At 38.5% G+C, this 20,893-nt stretch overlaps 2 protein-coding genes and 1 long non-coding RNA gene across 3 annotated transcripts; 1 reads left to right on the top strand and 2 right to left on the bottom strand.

Moving 5' to 3' along the window:
• Nucleotides 1–411: 411 nt before the first annotated feature.
• Nucleotides 412–1,326, bottom strand: LOC123669150. The gene is made up of 2 exons (XR_006745697.1): nucleotides 976–1,326; nucleotides 412–631 (listed from the first exon to the last, which is right to left on the bottom strand). It is a non-coding gene; the product is annotated as an uncharacterized LOC123669150 (long non-coding RNA).
• Nucleotides 1,327–3,229: 1,903 nt separating this feature from the next.
• Nucleotides 3,230–4,926, bottom strand: LOC123669149 (WD repeat-containing protein 82). The gene has a single exon (XM_045602782.1). The coding sequence runs from the start codon at nucleotides 4,761–4,763 to the stop codon at nucleotides 3,816–3,818; it is 948 nt and encodes a 315-aa protein (XP_045458738.1). The 5' UTR covers nucleotides 4,764–4,926; the 3' UTR covers nucleotides 3,230–3,815.
• An 8,812-nt stretch (nucleotides 4,927–13,738) lies between these two features.
• LOC123669417 (UPF0184 protein AAEL002161) lies at nucleotides 13,739–19,027 on the top strand. Its single transcript, XM_045603023.1, has 2 exons — nucleotides 13,739–13,979; nucleotides 18,737–19,027. Exons 1-2 carry the CDS (start codon nucleotides 13,886–13,888, stop codon nucleotides 18,892–18,894), a joined length of 252 nt encoding a protein of 83 aa, XP_045458979.1. The 5' UTR covers nucleotides 13,739–13,885; the 3' UTR covers nucleotides 18,895–19,027.
• Nucleotides 19,028–20,893: the final 1,866 nt, after the last annotated feature.

Raw genomic sequence — 20,893 nt, 5'->3', positions numbered from 1 at the left:
AAATAAAGTATTTTCATATACTTTATTTGTATGCAAAAGTATAAAGTATATTTACCAAAAATAAAGTAAAATACTTTATTATAAAGTATGGTTGGCAACCCTAGTCCGGACAGGTCAGGACTCATATTTAAAATCAATCTATATTCTTTCTAATAGTAATAATCGGTCCCGACTGTTAAAATTGGCCTTGTTTTTCTCTTCAGTTTTAACGCAGGTTTTTCAATTTTTTAATCATTTTATTTTATTCTGCTTTTGAGTTTTGATGTTCGCATGAAATACGACAGTAAAATTTTGTACGATGTGGCCTGAAAACCGTTCTATTCAACTCTTAGTCGAACTTGGGAGTTGAACGGAACCTCTTAAGAATGATTTCATGAAAAAAAAAATGAAACAAATAACTCCAAATTTAAGTTTTTATTGTCCTTTGAATATAATTAATTTGGGTACATATTTCTTATGTTGGCAATTTTGTTTGTAAAAGATTTTGTTGCATAATGAATAAGAACATTCAAATATTTTTAACTTATTGATTTAACAACTTTGTTTAAAATGCCTACAGCATATCCGAGTATGTTTGGTTGGCCCAGTGGCACGAATTCATAATTGGCGAATTGCAGAGTCCTTTGGAAATCTGTAACAACAGTTTCATTAGTTTATGAAATTTAAAAATTGAATACAAAAATACCCCAATTTTAGGGTAATTTATCAGTAACATAGCTAGCATCCCTAAATAATCTATAACCTGATTAAATTATAAAGTAGTTAAAAATGGCGGACTAGCCTGAGATTAGTTTCGAGGATGATTAATTAACCTTACCACTTAATTTGGTTGGTTAATATATTTATTATTATGACGATAAATGCCGTTTTCATACATTATTTCTATTTATAATAACTTTTTAATATGCTACGACTGTCATTCTATCAATATTTTTGCCTAAGACAGTATATTTTTATCAAAAAAAATGTACTTACGTATGAAAGGTTATGTCTCGTAATTTCTGCTCAATACGGCTTTTACAGCCGATTATATAACATATTACCAGGATAAGTCTCATACAACACTCAACTGCGTCTTAGTTTCACCACTTAAATTACCATAAGTCACTTAAATCATATAAATTCACGAAGTAAATATCGGACTCAACTGATTTGTTGGTCGCAACTTTAGTTGTGACTTGTGATTGTGACCAACAGAAACTATGACAAAGACAAAAAATGTTGTTTTCGTCCTTTTCATTCTTTATAGTTTTCGTATGTTGTGGTTTCGTTCACACACGGTAATAATAATTGCGTAGAAAATCCAGAGCATACTTCATCCTAGATTAAGATACGACTATCAAGAGTACAGATAATTAATATTTTTGAATACGACATTTCAATAACTAAAAAAATTTGTTATTGCTTTTGTTTAAAAAAAATTTGTAATTTTGTAGTGATAATTATTATACTTATTTAGTCCGAATTATTCGCACTGTTATTTCTAGTATTTTTTAATGTACCTACCAATAACCATTATACGAAGCCGCGAGTGAAAGCCTAACTAAAAAATAAAACAGTAGTACTTTTGTGCGCGAGTATACCCATGCGCAAACGCACCCCCTCCAGTTTCTTTCAGCGTTCTTTTTACATGACGCGAACTATACTTGTAGATCACAATTAAATTTAAATGGGACCACATGACACGCACAACCTTTCGATTAAAAAAAAATCATTGAAATCGGTCCACCCAGTCAAGTTCTGAGGTAACATACATAAAAAAAAACTAATTGATAACCTCCTCCTTTTTCGGAATTCGGTTGAAAATTGAATATTTGACTGACTGCAAAATATGTATTTAACTAAGTTATTATTGTGTCTAGTAGGTAGGTACATTATTGAATTTTTTTCTTTCTCCTGTTTTGAAATCGATAATCTGAAGACCACAGACCACAGAAATACTACTAATGACAATTCATCAATTGTTTTTTTATTTTCCGTGGAGCCGTCGAGCGGGACCGTCCAGACCTATGGTCCAGACACACGTACTTGTAAATTCACTAAACTCGCACGCTTGTTAATTCCCAAGTAACGTTTTACAGTCATGCGTTTTAAGCGCGACGGGTTTCTCATAGGTCCCGCCTTGTATTAAGCGCGTGCTGCATACGATTGATGCAAAGCGGGATGGAGACATGGGAGTTACCTCCAAGTTTCTTACAAGTATTGAACATCTTTGTTTGAACAGACTTTTTGGGAATGCCATGTAATTTTTCTAATAAGTTGCCATTATCAAATTCGCTTTCATAGAATTTGGTTTATTTATATTCTGAATGTGGGAGAAATTTTGTGGAGAATTGACGATGCGTTGGCGCAGCGGTCACAACACTGGCTGTTGCGGGTTCGATCCCCACTCACGACAGACATTTGTATTGGCCATATAGATGTTTGTCGTGGTCTGAGCATTTGTGCTTGTGTATTTTGTGTGTTTCCAGACTCCCGCCACAGAAGAAAATCCTACTGAGGGCCGTTGAGTGTGAAGCGTTTATTTATTTATTATTTATTTTCATTTGTTCAATTTATAGTTCGTAAGTTAGAGTTCGAGGGGCCCCCTGAGCTTGATACACTGCCCCGCCTAGCCCTCCGGTAGCTGCGCCACTGCTCACACTCAATGCTACCCCCTACTAGGATTTACTCATGTCGGGGTTTCGGAAACACACAATAGACAAGCAGAAAGCCCAGACCGGCCAGACGGATGACAAACATTTGTCAAGGTTCAATCCCACACCCGCTAGCGCAACAGCCACAAGCTAGAGCTGTTACCATTGCACCAACACTTCATTTATATCAGGGAAGGCTATAACAAAAGTGACATAAGTGGCGTCTAAATTAAGACCAGTCAATTTACGAGCAGTGAGAGTTTTAAAACTATAAATTTTCTATTTTGCACCAAGTGAAGCCACTTATTGTTTGAAAAAACAAATAAAAAAAAACAATAGAACAAAAGAAACTAGATTTTAGTGCTTTTTAAAATTAACAAGTAAAGACACAAAAAGTAATAATTTGAAATACTAAATACATAAAATACTAGCTGTCTTGCATTTCCACCCAAAGTAGTTATTTTTTCTATGCCTGAGATAAGCTATGTATTAATCTCCAATTCCATTTCCAAATCTCTTATTTAGTATTAGAAAATATGTCTAAGATTTAAGATGTTAGAATGAAATTTAATTTCTGAATAAAATAGCAAAGAAACCACTAAATTGATGTGTGCTTTATTATTAAAATATAATAATTTTATAAAATACAAAATAAAGCTAATTGTCTAGTAAATAAAAAATGTAACTTTTATAATTGAAACAGACTTAAGTTTGACAGAGAAAATCTTAGGTTTAACAATAAATTTGCATACACTTTCTGTTCATACCATGGTAATACAAAAAACAAGGAATTTTTATTGTAAAAAAAAAAAAGAAATTTCCCAACAATTGTTGCTAAGCAGTGTCTTGTTAATTCATGACTTCAAATTTTATGTAATTTATATTAACTATTAGTTTCACAGAGATAAAAACTGTTTAATTTTATGTTTATATTACATACTCAACATAGCATGTAATAGGTCACCTTTATGCATTTTTATTATAAAAGAATTGTAGTTGGTTGAACTGGAAAGATTTTTCTAAACTTCTTAATTTAATAATCTGAAGACTTTTTATTTCATACAAAATTTGAATGCTTTCTGTTTATAAAAAACATGATATCAATTACTAAGTAAAACATAATACATGTATATTTACTTAGATTATGACAAAAGTAATTTTTTTCTATTGTACTACTCTTTAAACATCATCTATTGTTGGTAGCCAGAAAGCCATGTTTGTACACGCTGATGCTAACAACATATATTTAGGATTAAATTGAACACACTGAATTGGAGCTGGGTGATCACCATTTAAGACACATACTTTATACCCCGTATCCGCGTTCCAAACATGTACTCTTCCGTCGGTTGAACCACTGAAGATGTATTGTGAATCTGGACTAAATGATGCCTCAATAGGAATACCTTTGTTATTTAGATGACCAGTAAAAGTTTGTAATGGAGTACCATGATAAGCATCAACTAATCTGATGATTGATCCATTTGTACTTATAAGCATTGTTTTGCCATCCCTTGAAAACTTTAAACCAGTCCAGTCACATTCTTTTTCTTGGTTTAGTTTAAATGTTACAAAAGGACCTTTATCAAATGATCTCAAGTCATATAGTTTTATGCTCTCAGAGTTTACACCAGCTGCAAATATAAGACCTTCAGGATCGTATGCTGCCACTGGTCTTCCAGACAGATGCATTAGGCCTTGACAATTTGGAGATCGTAAATCCCACAAACGTAAAGTTTTATCTAAAGACCCTGATAAAAATGTATCCTCTACAGGTGAGAGGCATAAAGTTACCACTTTCTTGGTGTGTCCAGGAAAATATCTTATGTATTTGTTATCATGTAGTGACAAATATCTTATTGTATCATCTACTTTGGTAGAACTGTGAATAGCTGTATTTTTGGCATGTGTGAAATGTATTAGATCAACACCATACTTTTTGCTGTTGACTGTAATCATTTGTGTACCTTTCTCGCAGTCATATATAACAATTTGGTCATCTTCACTACAAGATATAAGAGTTTCACCTGTCGGCGAGAAATCTATACTATTTATTTTGTCTGTGTTTTCACGAAAGACTTTAGCCACCTTAAAACTTCTAACTACTTGGTCTACTAGTTTCATCATTTGTTATTGTAAGGTTATGTATTTATATAATAAAAAGAGTACGTAACGTGTCAAAACAACTTATAAGTTTCAAAATACTTATGGAAGGGATGTATATTTCAGTAGTTTATTAAATCGCATTTATACACGAAACACTATCAAAACAAGAAAACGCTATCAAAATGACACCACAGAGTATTTTAGATTTTGATTTTGTATAATTATCTGTGTGACCAGATTTCATTTAACGAACCTACTGCTTGTGGTCTTGTGGAGGTTAAAAACTACTAAATTCTACCTTAAGAGAACAAGAAAATACTAAAAATCTATTACATGTTTTCGCTGTTGCGTTTCAACGAAAAAGTGTAATATTGTTCTCTTGATTATAACGATAAAACAATAAGATGAACAAAGAAAACACTGTAAGTTAGATAAATCAATGTTTAAAATTAAATTACCAACCACCAAAACTATTATAATTAAAATATTAATGTTGCCACAATCTTACAAATATTCAATAGACTTGATTAATAAGAGGCTCGTATAAAATGCCTCTGGGAAATACCATAGTCTTGAGTAGCACATGTACGATGTACTAAAAAGTTACGTTACTTAGTACGAAATGTAATAATACCAAACGTCAATCGCTATTCGTACCTAATCGGACTAATCGTACACTGTAACAGTACAATCAACTGTATATCTATGTTGCTTGAAGTACGTTCACCACAGTCCGACGAGTTTATCTTGTATGTCTATGGATCCGAGTATCACACTGTCCGACTGTCCGAGATAATGTTATTTATACCTTCGTAAACTACAAAAACTTCGAAAAACCTTTTAAATACACTTTTACGTAAAAGGTATTTGTTTATGTTATATTTATGGGAATCAAATAATTTGTATAATGAAGTTTGTTATTTCACAATCGTATCTTTATTGCTAGAAGACAAAAAATATCAAAATGATGAAAAAAAAGTATTTTGACCTGTACACTGTTTTGTAGCCAGGTACTATTTATTATCATTTGGTCACTAATAGTACTAATAAGGTATACTAGTACATTTTTCAAATTGTACGAATAGAGTGCGCACCTGACAACGTCCGATTAAAACCCAAGACTAAAGTACCATTTATGTAAAGTTAAATTTAGGTACAAACAGTGCTACAAACCTCAAAACTAGTATAATCTTGTATATCATTTAAGTTTCATGTGCTAAAATAGAGTAAATCGGGAGAATATACCCTAAAGTCATTTTATGGGTTTTTATTCACCAAAATCGCGAGTTGCACTGATAAATCGATAACTTTTACATCAATGGCTCACAGAACGATTGGTTACGAAGAGAATAAAAATTAAAGATATAATAATAATAATAATAATAGCCGTGTGGTTCCCGGCAGAGTAGAATAGGACCACCCCTTCCTACGCCTAGGGTATCGTAAAAGGCGACTAAGGGCAACAAAAGCTGCATAACACCCGCGCAGCCTCCTTGGAGAGCGTGAGTGCCTCTCCAAGTGAGTATATTAGCACTCAAAAAAATACAATGATGGAGGATGATTTAGAAAGGCGCATAGGGCCGCTGCCTGGGGGACGCCAGGGCGCGTCTGGAGCTGGCGCTGGACGTGGCAGCATGCGGGCAGCCAGCCAAACCCGCCGACCGGCACCACCACTTGACCGGTCGGGTTATCCACCATCCCCACCAGTTGGCTTGGTGACGACAGAGTCCTAAGGGACTCAGCATTCGTTGCCCGCCGCTGGTGGAGTACGTCGCATGAGATGGACACCGAAAATGAACGAGAGTGTCATGCGTGCGTACTATAGGGCTGTAGGACGGGAGACCGGGCGGACTGGCTACCGGGCAATAATGCACCGCGAGTTCCTACTGCTTGAGCCTACGCTAACTGTTACGGAACAGAACCTGGCAGATCGAGCTCGGTACATCCAACGAAAGGGCATATTTGACGCCGCCGAGCTCGAACGATTTCGACGTGAGGCTGCTCCTGAAGTCGAACCCGTGTCCACGGTGCGCAACGAAGTGTCAACGCAACAAGAAGGCGTTTGTAGCGAAGCGCCTGTGGAGGTGATCACTGAGGGAGCAGTCGCCCAAAAAGTAGAACAGATGAGAGGGATCTTGCAAGAGGCGATTTCCGAGACTCGAGGCGCTCCTCTGGAAATGAGACCGCGACTCTCTCGCCTCCCCCTCAATGCCGCGACGCGGAATGCCATTGAGGCAGCCAACAGACTGTTGCCGCCCTATTTGGAAGGCAGCCTCAGCTTGGAGGATACGGGTTCTATTCTCTTCGGCACCGCTCTAGCGGTGCACCGCCTTGTCGGAGCCAAGACCCAGTAGTCTGGACGTGCTACTCATAAGAATAGCGACGTACCAGCCTGGAAGAGGAGAATAGAACGCCGTATCAACCTGGCCAGGGCCCTCATTGGTAGGCTGCTAGCTTTCAGGTCGGGCAACACAAGGCCAAGGATTGTGCGCTCTGTTAGAATGGCCTTCAACGGGCTAGGCATCAGCCTCGATCAGCCTGACATAGCCGATAAACTAACGGAGCGCATCGACGGCCTGAAGCAGAGAATCGCGGCATGGGGAAAGCGCATTCGCAGGTACTCTGAGAGAGTTGAGCGCTTTCGACAAAATCGCCTCTTCGTGAGTGATCAGAAAAGGTTCTATAGAAAGCTGGAGAACCCGATATCGGGCTCTGCTTCCCTAAAACCGAGTACGGTTGACCTCGTCGCCTTCTGGCGCAACATATGGTGAGGGGAGGTGGAGCACGAGGAGGGCCCTTGGATTGCGGCGGTTCAGGACGCATGTGCTAAAATCGAACCGATGAAGCCAATCGCCATCTCTACGGAGGACGTCAGTGGTGCGGTCCGGTGGGCTCCGAACTGGAAAAGTCCGGGGGCCGACGGTCTGCATCACTACTGGCTGAAAGGGCTCTCGGTCTGCCATGCGACCTTGGCTCGACAATACCAAGAAGAGAAGTCGAGTTGGAAGACACTCCCGAACCTTTTCACTACCGTGATCACTCACTTAGCTCCTAAGTCCACCAACACCGCAGATCCCACCAACTACCGCCCCATAACGTGTCTGACCTCCATCTACAAGACACTGACGTCCGTTCTGAGCTGTAAGATCTCACGACATATTGGTGAGTTTAATATCTTGTCTGCAGCTCAGAACGGATGTCGTGGAGGCGGTCGCGGTACAAAGGAGCTCCTTCTCATCGACTCTGTGTCGGGCCAGCTTGTCAGACGCAACCGTCGGAACTTTTCGGCCGCCTGGATCGACTACAAAAAGGCTTTCGACTCGGTGCCTCATTCATGGCTCCTGAGGGTCCTCGAGCTATACAAGATTGACCAGGCAGTTCGAGACTTCCTCGGAGTGTGTATGGGGCAATGGAGCACGATCCTATGTCCCCAGGGCGAGCGACTGACGGGTGCGGATGACCCAATCAGTATCACGGAGGGGTATTTTCCAGGGTGATTGCCTGAGTCCGCTATGGTTCTGCTTGTCCTTGAACCCTCTAAGCACCCTGCTGGAGCGTTCGGGGACAGGCTTTCAGTTTCGGAGAGGAGGTACTAAAGTCTCCCACCTTCTCTACATGGACGACCTCAAATTGCTGGCACCTAACGCTGCACGCCTGCAGGAACTGCTGAAAATCACTACGGAGTTCAGCAGTTCCATCAGGATGCAGCTTGGAGTGGATAAGTGTGCGGTCGTGCATGTGGACAGGGGTCAGGTGACTCAATCGTCGCAGCTTAGTCTCGAATTCACATCATTCAAGACCCTTTCCGAAGCTGAATCTTACCGGTATCTGGGCATGTCACAATGCATAGGGGTGAAGGAAGTGGACATGAAACAGGCAGTTTGTGAAATCTTTTTTGGACGGCTGACAAAAGTTCTTCGGAGCTACTTGTCTGGAGCCAACAAGGTCCGAGCCTATAACGCTTGGGTCATGCCCACTCTCTTGTACACCTTTGGCATACTCAGATGGACTCAGACCGAACTTGACGCCCTGGACAGAAGAGTCCGCACAACTATGACGCACCATCGCATGCATCACCCTAAGTCGTCGGTCATGAGACTGTACATCCCGCGGAAGTGTGGTAGTCGAGGCATGTTAAGCGCTAAGACCATGCATAACCGCGAGGTGTGCAGCCTCAGGGCATACTTTGAAACGAGACGGGACAGCGCTTTGCATGGTGACGTTTCAATGTGTGACAAAGGACTAACCCCCCTAGCCTTGACCAAAGAGAACTGGCAGAAACCGATCGTACTGAGCACCTCTGACCGCGAGACCGTATGGATGGAGAAGGAACTGCATGGACGGTTCTACAAGGCGCTTCACGCGCCTCACGTGGACAGTAAGGCCTCCGTGCAGTGGCTGCGATTCGGCGACCTCTTTGGGGAAACCGAAGGTTTTGTCTCTGCAATACAAGATCAGGTGGTCAAGACGAACAACTACCGAAAACACGTCCTGAAGGATGGCACTCCCGACTTCTGTCGAACCTGTTGTCATCCCGGTGAGTCACTCAGGCATGTGCTTTCGGGTTGTTCCGCGCTTGCTAATACTGAGTACTTGCACAGACACAACCAAGTGGCCAAGATTCTCCACCAAGAGCTTGCTCTTATGTACGGTTTCCTGGAACAGAGGATGCCGTATTACCAATACTCACCGGTGCCAGTACTCGAACGCGACGGAGTCCGGCTCTACTGGGACCTGCCTATCGCCACAGACATGACGATACTGGCGAACAAGCCTGATATCGTGGTGATGGACAGGGCACGGTCGAGGGTATTTTTAGTGGACATCACCGTCCCGCATGACGAGAACCTCGTGAAAGCCGAGACTGAGAAAAAACGTAAATATCTGGATCTGGCGCACGAGATTGTCGACATGTGGGGTGTGGGGTCCGCTGATATAATCCCTATCGTAATATCTGCCAATGGTTTGATCCCGGTTAGCCTCGCTCACCATCTGAGCCAACTGGGGATCCGGGACGGTTCGCTCGCAGCCAGGATGCAGAAGGCGGTGTTACTCGACTCGGCTAGGATTGTTCGCCGGTTTCTCAGCCTACAGCCCTAACCCCCGGCCGTTTGATCTCCCTGCCGGGGCGTATACCTCCACCCGCTTATATTTATATATGTAAGTATAAGTAAATTTACTATATTATTTATATAAGTAGTTATTATAATATTTGTATCTATTATGTATTAGGCGGGCGGAGTGACATTCAGTGAAATAATAATAATAATAATAATAATCTTTATTGCACACTATTAAAAGATACAAACAAAAGTAGTATAATTAGAGGAAGATGTCCAAAGGTGGTCTTATCGCTAAAAGAGCGATTTCTTCCAGACAACATTTGGGTATAGGACAGCGCATAGAAAAGTGGTTAGGAAGTGTACAAATAGTTGTTTATATATTATTATAAAACTATACATACATATATGTATGTAACATACATATGCTTAGACACTTAGATACCTTCACATATACACTTATACTCATATATAAATATAAACAATTCATACATATTTATGTCATCCAAAGGTGAAAAGACAATCATGGCGAATTCAGTGACAAATAATGAGCCTTAAGATACTTTTTGAAACTAAAGACTGATTGAGCTTGTCTTATAGAGTGAGGAAGAGAATTCCAGAGCTTAACAGTTGTTACGGAGAAGGAGTTGGCGTAGAACGAAGAAGTGTGATGTGGAATCTTAAGAATCAGATTTGAGTCAGATCGAAGAGACCAATCATGGGTGTCGCAGAGAAACGCAAACCGTTCTTTGAAGTAGTGAGGTGTGTCACTATGGAATAATACACAATATAATAACGAGAGGATATGAGTATTCCTGCGAAGACGGATATACCTACCTAATCAAATTTTTTCAATACATGTGGTATTCCCCCAACAGCTTTACCTCTCGAATAATTAATATTAGAAAGAGATAGTTATAATCTAGTTGAAAAGCGTGAATTCTACCAAAATATACCAAATATTTTTTACCTACTAGAAATACTGTCACCGGTACCTCGAAATCTACCAAAAAAGTAGAAATCTACTAAATCTGGTTACGCTGATAATTACATAGCATGGAGCATAGAGAATTCTATAGCGATCGTTCTCCTCTTCTCTATGCTCCATGTTACATAGGTAAAAAAACCTACCCCACCCCAGCCTGCAAAATAACCTACCCCACCCCAGCCTGCAAAATAATGATATTTGTAATAAAAAAAATACTAATTGATAGATTTTGAATAGCTCAATTCGACTACGTTGTCCTTTTAAATTGCTCACCTCAAATTATATAATTAAAAATCATTTTTTTTTTAAAAAATCAAATTTTTCAAACTCCTATATCTTTTGATGTATACAATATTCTAAATTGCTCAAAGTGTTAAAAAACTGCTCAAGTTGCATTTATAATTGCTCAAGTATAGTTTGGAACAGATCCACTTCCCTTAATTTTTAAATAAATATAAATAGTTTGAACAAATAAAATAATGATATTTGTAAAAAAAATGCTAATCGATAGATTTTCAATAGCTCAATTCAACTACGTTGTCCTTTTAAATTGCTCACCTCAAATTATTTAATTAAAAATCAAAAAAGTCGTTGAAATAATTCTTTTATCAATATTTTCAAACTCCTATATCTTTTGATGTATACAATATTTTAAATTGCTCCACGTGTTAAAGAACTGCTCAAGTTGCATTTATAATTGCTCAAGTACAGTTTTGAACAGCTCCACTTTCCTTAATCTTATTATCTATTATCTATATATATAAGAATCCATTGCTGTTCTTTAGTCTCGCTAAAACTCGAGAGCGGCTGAACGGATTTATCTTATCTTGGTTTATGTTCGTGGAGGTGTAGGGAAGGTTTAAAAGGTGAGAAAAATTTGAATAATTTCCGGGAATACGGTGATTTCCCTACGCCCGGATCTTCGTCGACGGGTAAGACGTCTGCGTCCCGATCAGTTGTTGCAAACGAAAAAGTAGAATGCAACTTGAGCAGTTTTTTGACACTTTGAGCAATTTAAAATATTGTATACATCAAAAGATATAGGAGTTTGAAAATATTGATATATGAATTTTTTTCAACGACTTTATTTATTTTTAATTGAACAGTTTAAGGTGAGCAGTTTAAAAGAACAACGTAGTTGAATTGAACTATTGAAAATCTATCGATTAGTATTTTTTTTTACAAATATCATTATTTTATTTGTTCAAACTATTTATATTTATTTAAAAATTAAGGGAAGTGGATCTGTGCCAAACTATACTTGAGCAATTATAAATGCAACTTGAGCAGTTTTTTAACACTTTGAGCAATTTAGAATATTGTATACATCGAAAGATATAGGAGTTTGAAAAATTTGATTTTTTTAAAAAAAATTGATTTTTAATTATATAATTTGAGGTGAGCAATTTAAAAGGATAACGTAGTTGAATTGAGCTATTCAAAATCTATCAATTAGTTTTTTTTTTATTACAAATATCATTATTTTGCAGGCTGGGGTGGGGTAGGTGGTATAGAGCTTTAAGTTAATAGTTTAATACTAATAGTGCTAATAAAACGGGCAAAGTATAATAAAACACATAACTTTTAATTACAATTAAAAATATTTAAAAACAATTTTGATATGCTTAAAAAGTATAATCCTTGCAAATTTGGATTTTAATTTTAACTTTAATTGTATAGTATTCTATTTTATACGTTTCTGATTTTGTACAGAGACAAAACGGAACATAAGGTGTAAGCAATTCTTAAAGCATAGGTCTTATATCAAAATTTACTTTTACTAATTTTATAAACGTAAATTCCATTTAAATTCAGCTGAAGTAAGTAATACCACTTACATACTTTTACTCCATTTTAAAGTTATAGAACTATAGCGACAATTAGTTTAAAAAAAGTTACTACAAGAACTAAAATTATATAGTCCCACATACAAAAGTACGTGTATATTTATACCTATATATAATTTATAATTTTTTTAATTCATCTATATAATTTATTTGTATTAATTGTATCTTATTTTGTTTGATGTACGTTTATTATACACCACCTACTTATTTCTTTTTTTTTCCTCTAATCCTAACCCTATGTTTACCTGGAAGAAATCGCTATCGAGCGATAAGGCCGCCTCATTGTGCATTATACTTCTTTTTTTCTTTACAATGCTGTATTAAATTACTCTATGTGGTGTACAATAAAGAATAAATAAAAAATAAAAAGTTCTATACTTCTATCTTAAGTTCGTAAAATCATAATTACAAACCATTATTATTATTGTCTCATCGAAAAAAAAAAAATGATTTACAGTACAATTTCAAAACTGATCCAATATTAGGTGTTGCAGTACTTGCAGTGGTATACCACTAAAAATACCATAAAGTTTTTTTTTTAATTTTCCACGACTTATTAAGATTAACTTTTGTTGAATTAATAAAAGCTACGATATTAATTTAACCTTTAATCATAGAATATGTTGGGTATCACTGTTTTTGAGAGTATCTAATTAAAAAAAAATATTACGGCGAACCCTTTACATTTCATCTTATTGGGACAATGATTTATGGTTTCATCTGCAATTTCACACTAAAACGGAAGTTTGCAAAACATTTTTATTTGGACATTTTAAATAACATAATTATGTGTAGCACAGTTTAGTTGGTAAGTGATAAAAATCACTTGATTAGAATTTACATTGTTTATGGTTTTAAATAATTTTGTACAGTAAATAAATAGTGTTGCAATTCGATGAAAACTTCCACTTTTTTATTTCTTTTAGGCTTAGAAGTAGATAGTAAGTAATATTGTAGACATTAATAGATTAATACCTAAGCTACATCGTCAGATGTGGATTTTGTTATACGGTTTGCTTAGATTTATCCACGTCATTATATTCTAAGACGGTTGATTTCTTCCACCTGGTCTACTATTGCTTACAATTGTTCAAAAAAATTTAAGACCTGTTAACTCTGTCCTGTTAACTTATGGTCAACAAGTCAATGTCATCTTACGAGTTATGTCATATTTCTTGTTATAATAGGTATTATAGTACAAACATTGGTATTTTAAAATATTTTTAATATTAGAGAGAAATTGTTAAAATGGCTGGTACTGATGACAATAAACCCAACGACAGCGAATCTGCAGCTAACGATATTGAAAGGAACGAACAAAATGAAGATAATGTTCGAGAAGGTGAGAGATTCCTGATTAACTGAAGAAAAATTGTAGTATTGATATTGATTATCGTCGATTATAAAAATATTTAACAAATATAATTGTTTGTATATTTAATATTGAAAAAAAAATTGTATTTCCTTAAAAGTAAACCTGCAGTAGGAGGCCCGCTCTTTCCTTATACTAAGTACTACAAGATATTAATTACCAAATGTTTTATACTTTATATAATAATTTGTTCAAAACTGACAAAAAAAAGTGAAAACAATCAGTAATATCGCTGTCCCCGGGCAATAAAGCGGTAATATCAAAAATCAAATTTTACAGGAGAAATAAAAGAAGCTAATTTGTTTATAGTGCAGTGTACAGTGATCCAAAACAGACGTTCAATATGTCAAATGAAAGCTATTTTTTTTACCAATTTAAGCTTTTAAAAATATTTTTTTAAAAACAAATCGTATATTTTTTTAATGAAATAATTAAAAAAATGTATAATACAATTCATAGATGATACTATTTTAATTGCAAGATCATTAACAATTACTGTAAAGATGTTCACCAGTTTTTTGTGTTATTTTTCTTAAGAATAATGCAATAATACATAGCTTAGTCGTAAGAGAATTATCCATGCAATAAAACGGTTATTGTCATTTATTCTAACAAAATATTAATAAAAAAAACTGAAAAAAATAAGAGTGATAGATTGATACTCAGAGAAGCCAAAAATCAAATAACATTAAAAAGGGTGTAACCGGCGTATACCGCTTTATTGCCCGGGGCCAGCGATATAATATTGTCCCTATCAAGCTTATTACTACAAAAATATAGTGTGTTGTGTGTGTTTATGTGAGGGTGTGATTTTGGGATATAACGGTAAAACTTACTTTTTTATTTCAAATATATGAGTAAATCATCTATACTGCATAAAATGGAAACAGATGATTCGCTTTCACTGTTGAACTGAGGATCATGGGGCTTGACGACTCTGTCACGGCCGAGGAGTTTGCTCGAGTTTTTGGGTACTGAAGTGGCTGTCAGATATGACAGGTTAAAACCAGACCTCTGGCTGTAAACGGTTCCTTGTGGATGAGCTGTGCCGTTATTACAGTGAAGAAAATCATGAAAGAAGGCAAATTCTGCGTGGGCTGGGTCACTGTGAGGGCAAGACTGCTCAAGCCTCGACCCTCCCATGCTATCAGTACCAAGAAGCTGGACACTTTGGTGCCAAATGCAAGCACAAAGACGACCGTAGCAGCATATGCTACCGATGTGGCCAGTCTGGGCACACGAGAAAGGAGTGCCATGTCAAGCCTAACTACGCCATCTGCGCTGCAGCTAACCGGCCGACAAATCATTCGATTGGCGATAAAAGGTTCCCTGATATCGCCATGTCTACCAAATTCCCCGGATCCAAAGTAAAAGGCAAAAAAGTGGGAAAGGAGAACTAGCCCGAGGTCGACAAAACCGGGCGACAAGCTGAGGATCGCATGGATATGTAAGAAAATTAAATGGCTCCTACGAAATATCTGCAGGCCAATATAAACCACTGTGCCAGAGCTCAGGATCTGCTGCTCGAGAGCATGGCACAGTGGGGTATTAGCCGCGGCCAGCGAAATGTATGTACATCGTATCATAGAGCGCGCACTTGGCCGCGAGCGGCCAGCGGCCGTCGCGGCCAACGAGATCATTGCGACGTACCTGCGGCCAGCCGGCCGCCGCGGCCATCGAGATTCGAAGAATTGTACGATCGTACGCACGCACGCGCACTGGTCGCCGCGGATAGACATTTTACTGCTTACGGAGTGTTCAAATTATATCGTTATGTCTTTTGATACGGAGAGGTTTATTTGCGAGCTTGAGACTAGAAGGGCGTTGTGGGACATGTTTCATTTTGAAGCACTCTGTACATGAGACTGACAATTTGGGCTTGGGAGCGACGCTTGCGGCTGGTCGCGACACTCGCGGCCTGGTCGCAATACTGGCCGCTGTGGCCTGGCCGCCAGTGCGCGCTTAGCCTAAGGGCTTCAAAGGGACCCGGAGAGGGAATGGGTACGTAGTCGGCATGGTGGATGGTGGATCGTCATTGACGTTTATGCTCCTCCAAGTCGTTGTCTCGCCAATTTTGAGAAAATGCCTGCGTGAGCACACGTCGCCAATACAGCGACTACAGACGGAGGAGAAGAAGGGACCACGCCTTATATGACTCCTACCGTTCCGCCTGCAAGGTCCTGCAGGTGGGCATCGCTCAAGCAAAGGAGTCTTACTGGAACGAGTGGCTTCAGACTCTGGACAGAGATGTTTTTTTTGTACGTGGAGAAACTCTTCATAGATACCTTCCGGCTCAAGGGCATCGGAGAGGTAGTGCCACTCTTACTGGCCAAAAACCACCATGTGTGAGAAGATCTCCGCCTGAGTGAGGCGAGATCGGATCGCGCTAGCATGCACCACCTCGCCCTAGCGATTGGCCTGAATGAAAACATCCAGGCCCCGGCACTTAGAAGGGCGGCATCCACAAGACCACCCCTCCCGACTTGTGGGGTCTCAAGCCAGCCAAAGGTCCCCCCCCCCCGACCTCAAGCCGGCTACCCCATTTAAGAAATGCTCAACCGGGCCAGTCTACCGTCTGCAGAACAGGGTTCAGAAACGTCCCACCTCCAAGTCAGGCGCGCCTGACCTACAACGCCGGATCGCATCGAGCAACCGAGCAAAGCTCCAAGGAGCAAACCACGACCCGGCAACCACCCCATAGGTCCGCCGGACTGCACCAACAACCGAGCAAAGCTCCAGGGAGCCAGCTAAGCCCGGCCCTCACGCAACAGGTCTGCCGGGTTGCACCGAACAACAGAGCAAGCTCCAGGAAGCCAGTACTACCCGACCGGCACACCCGCGCTTTTGTGCTACAGGGTGGATGAGCGAACCAGTATGGTGTTTGAGCGCGTGGTTGCGATTTGCTTAAACCGAAAATAAAAATCATCATATCAAAAATTTCGATCTAACGGGTACATTGTTCCATAGCTTAATTGGCTAGAGTGCCGACACGGTCAGTCGGAGACGCAGGTTCGATCCCCGCTGGAATGGTCAATTTTTGTTATGATATTCAAAAATGTTTAGAATTTCTAATGTGTGGGTAACACAAAAAATAAAGTCGTACAAATTATATATTATATAGCATGGTGTCGTCTCCTGTCAAAGATTTTCATTGTAATATGAAACTTTGAATAGTTACGGGTTTCTGTAAAAAACTCACTATAGACGGCGCCACGGTTCGCTTAAACCGAAAATAAAAATCATCATATCAAAAATTTCGATCTAACGGGTACATTGTTCTATAGCTTAATTGGCTAGAGTGCCGACACGGTCAGTCGAAGACGCAGGTTCGATCCCCGCTGGAATGGTAAATTTTTTCATTTTATTCATGTTATTCGAGTTGTTTCTTAATTATAGATTCTATATATATAGTTATGATATTCAAAAATGTTTAGAATTCCTAATGTGTGGGTAACACAAAAAATAAAGTCGTACAAATTATATATTATATAGCATGGTGTCGTCTCCTGTCAAAGATTTTCATTGTAATATGAAACTTTGAATAGTTACGGGTTTCTGTAAAAAACTCACTATAGACGGCGCCACGGTTCGCTTAAACCGAAAATAAAAATCATCATATCAAAAATTTCGATCTAACGGGCACATCGTTCCATAGCTTAGTTGGCTAAAGCGCCGACACGGTCAGTCGAAGTCGCAGGTTCGATCCCCGCTGGAACGGTCAATTTTTGATATGATATTCAAAAATGTTTAGAATTCCTAATGTGTGGGTAACACAAAAAATAAAATCGTACAAATTAGAAAACCCATTTTTATTTTAATTTTTGTATTATTAACTATTATAATGTAAAGAAAGTTGAGAAATGTCGCACTCTTAGTTCATTTGGTACTATATCAAAATTAACTTTATAACTATAAATTAATAATTATCTATAACATACACACAGTCGTCTGTTTCTACAATAAGTAACAGCCGGCTGATATCCCCGTACCCCGTGTCCCTACGTACAGTATCGTAACTGAAAATTTTCTATTTTTTTATTGCATGAAAAAACTACTTTTTGTGTATATTTTCAAAGAAAAAAAGAGAAAATGCGATAAAATACACATAAAATCACATTTTTCATGAGTTTATACTCATTATCGATACTTAACAAATCATTCAGCGTAAAAAATGTAAAGTGCCTTTTTTTCAATTTCGATATTATACGTAGGGACAGTCGATTTTTTTTTTTTTCAATAAATTTATACTTATAAATAAATACATATTCAATATCACACTTATTTATGAATATATAATTAAATTGAAGGCGACTTTTATGCTGATGCCTTGCCATTTCTTAGTATTTTGTGAAAGATTATAATATAATGTGCTGCGTGGTTACGGCAGTAAAAATACAGCCACCCCCTCCCTTCCCATGGGTGTCGTAAGAGGCGACTAAGGGATAACAGTTTCACTACCATCTTGGAACTTAAAACGCCGACCGATGGCGGGATAACCATCCAACTGCTGGTTTTGAAATACACAGGCTGAAGCCGGGCAGCAGTGTCTTCGATGCGACAAAGCCAGCCCTGCGGTCACCAACCCGCCTGCTCAGCGTGGTGACTATGGACAAAACACATGAGTTTACGCCATTTTCAGCGCGAGCTTGTAGAGACCTGTGTCCAGCAGTAGACTGTATTAGGCTGAAGTGATGTGATGAATAATATAATTTTTCATATATTTGCAGAGTATATTTTATTGGATACAAAATTGGACGAATTAAATCAAGCATTGGACTTGTTAGAACAAAAAAATGACGATATTCACAAACGATTGACAGAACTTTTACAGTCAAATAGAGATATAAGACAGCAACTAAGACACGAAAATGCTGAAATCAACTAATTCAGTATTAACTGAACTGAATATGACATCTAATAATTATAGCTACTAATAAAGCATTTTATTTATTCATGTTATTCGAGTTGTTTCTTAATTATAGATTCTATATATATAGTTACAATATAAATATACGGAATTTCATTGTTTTATTTTCCTCTCAGTATTTTCTATCAAAACAGATGGAATCGACTTCTTAATCCTACATATTGTGTAATGATTTTAGTTAGTAAATAATTATGTATATGATGTGTACCTATATGTAGAAAGGAGGTCACACTTGAATGAACGGTAACACAAGATAGTTATTAGTTAACAATTATAGATCGTAATATCTAATACCTTTAAACGAGCAATTCTTGTAAATATATCAGCTATCTATTCATAAAAATAAAATTGGAGTGTCTGTTTGTAATATTAAAATAACCGCTTTTGACTAAATTCATCGTGTGGTATCGTGGGTGTCGTAAGAGGCGACTAAGGGATAAGAAGATTCCACTACCACCTTGGAACTTAAGAAGCCGACCGATAGCGGGATAACCATCTATCCGCTGGCTTTGAAACACACAGGCCGAAGACGGGCAGCAGCGTCTTAGGTGCGAAAAAGCCAGCCCTGCGGTCACCAACCCGCCTGCCCAGCGTGGTGACTATGGGCAACGCACATAAGTTCACGCATTTTTGGCGCGAACTTGTGGAGGCCTAAGTTCAGCAGTGGACTGCGATAGGCTGGAATGATGACTAAATTCATATGAATGTATACAAAGTACATATACCAAAATCACATCTTACAGCTCAGAACGGACGTCAGGGTCTTGTAGATAGAGGTCGGATCCATTATGGGGTGGTAGTTGGTAGGATCCGCGGTGTTGGTGGACTTAGGAGCTAAGTGAATGATCTCGGTAGTGAAAAGGTTCGGGAGTGTCTTCCGATCTATTGCCTCTTGGTATTGTCGTGCCAACGTCGCATGACAGACCGAGAGCCCTTTCAGCCAGTACAGATGATAGTGATACAGACCGTCGGCCCCCAAACTTTTCAAGTTCGGAGCGCGCCAGACCGCACCATTGACGTCTTCCGTAGAGACGGCGATCGGCTTCGTCGTTTCAGCCTGTAACATCCCACTACTGGGCATAGGCCTCTTTCCCCATGTAGGAGAAGGATCAGAGCTTAATCCACCACGCTGATCCAATGCGGGTTGGCGGATATATTCCCTACTATGAGTAACGATCAATATCAGGTGTACATGATAAAAACCGGGACCGACGGCTCAACGTGCTCTCCGAGGCACGGTGGGGAGACCCATAAGGACTGCACAAATACCCAGACCATGGCAAACACCTGTATGGCCAATACAAATGTTTGTCATGTGCGGGGATCGAACCCGCAACCGCCGACGCAACAGGTACAATCCATAGCTGTAACCGTTACGCCAACGCAGCGTCGCTGGCGATCGGGTTCATCGGTTCGATAATAAGAATAAGAATTTTTAATAGTTACCTACAACTATATGGGCTTACGATTGTGCCAAGGGGTTGTCAATTAACTTACTGCCATTTAAAAGTTCTTAAACAGAACGACTAAAAATCTTTAAACATTTTAAATAATCAAGTTATTATATCGTGTAAGATAGTAGTCAAATAATCATGGAGATTGTTCGTAGGTCGAAAATCTAGAACTAGTCTATTCCTTACCGAGTAAAAGTTTGCTAAATTTTTATTTCTTCAATAGTTCTATTTTGTCTAATAATAATATGAAGAAATGGGTTACATTGCTCCATGAACTAAAACTAAATCGGTTTAAACGATTTTTTTGACATCAGAATACCACAAATTACAATTTCTAAAACTGATATAAGCTACCCTATGGGAACAGATGCATTGCTAGGAGGCGGGCCTATACCTTCAGCTATTTTCCGAAAAATAGCTTCCATACCGGAAGTGAAGAGAGACATTAGTTGTTCAATGTAACTAGCTGAATTAATTCGATTTTAAAGAGGGGATGGATCTGA

Source organism: Melitaea cinxia, chromosome 3 (genome assembly GCF_905220565.1).
Source record: "Melitaea cinxia chromosome 3, ilMelCinx1.1, whole genome shotgun sequence".
Classification (NCBI taxonomy): domain Eukaryota; kingdom Metazoa; phylum Arthropoda; class Insecta; order Lepidoptera; family Nymphalidae; genus Melitaea; species Melitaea cinxia.
The sequence above is the reverse complement of the archived record's forward strand: the minus strand, read 5'-3'. Positions and strand labels throughout refer to the sequence as shown.

Coding starts and splice junctions, on each gene's coding strand:
- LOC123669417 (XM_045603023.1), top strand. CDS start 13,886: ATGGCTGGTACTGATGACAATAAACCCAACGACAGCGAATCTGCAGCT. Junction 13,980..18,736: donor TGAAGATAATGTTCGAGAAG/GTGAGAGATTCC, acceptor ATATATTTGCAG/AGTATATTTTATTGGATACA.
- LOC123669149 (XM_045602782.1), bottom strand. CDS start 4,763: ATGATGAAACTAGTAGACCAAGTAGTTAGAAGTTTTAAGGTGGCTAAA.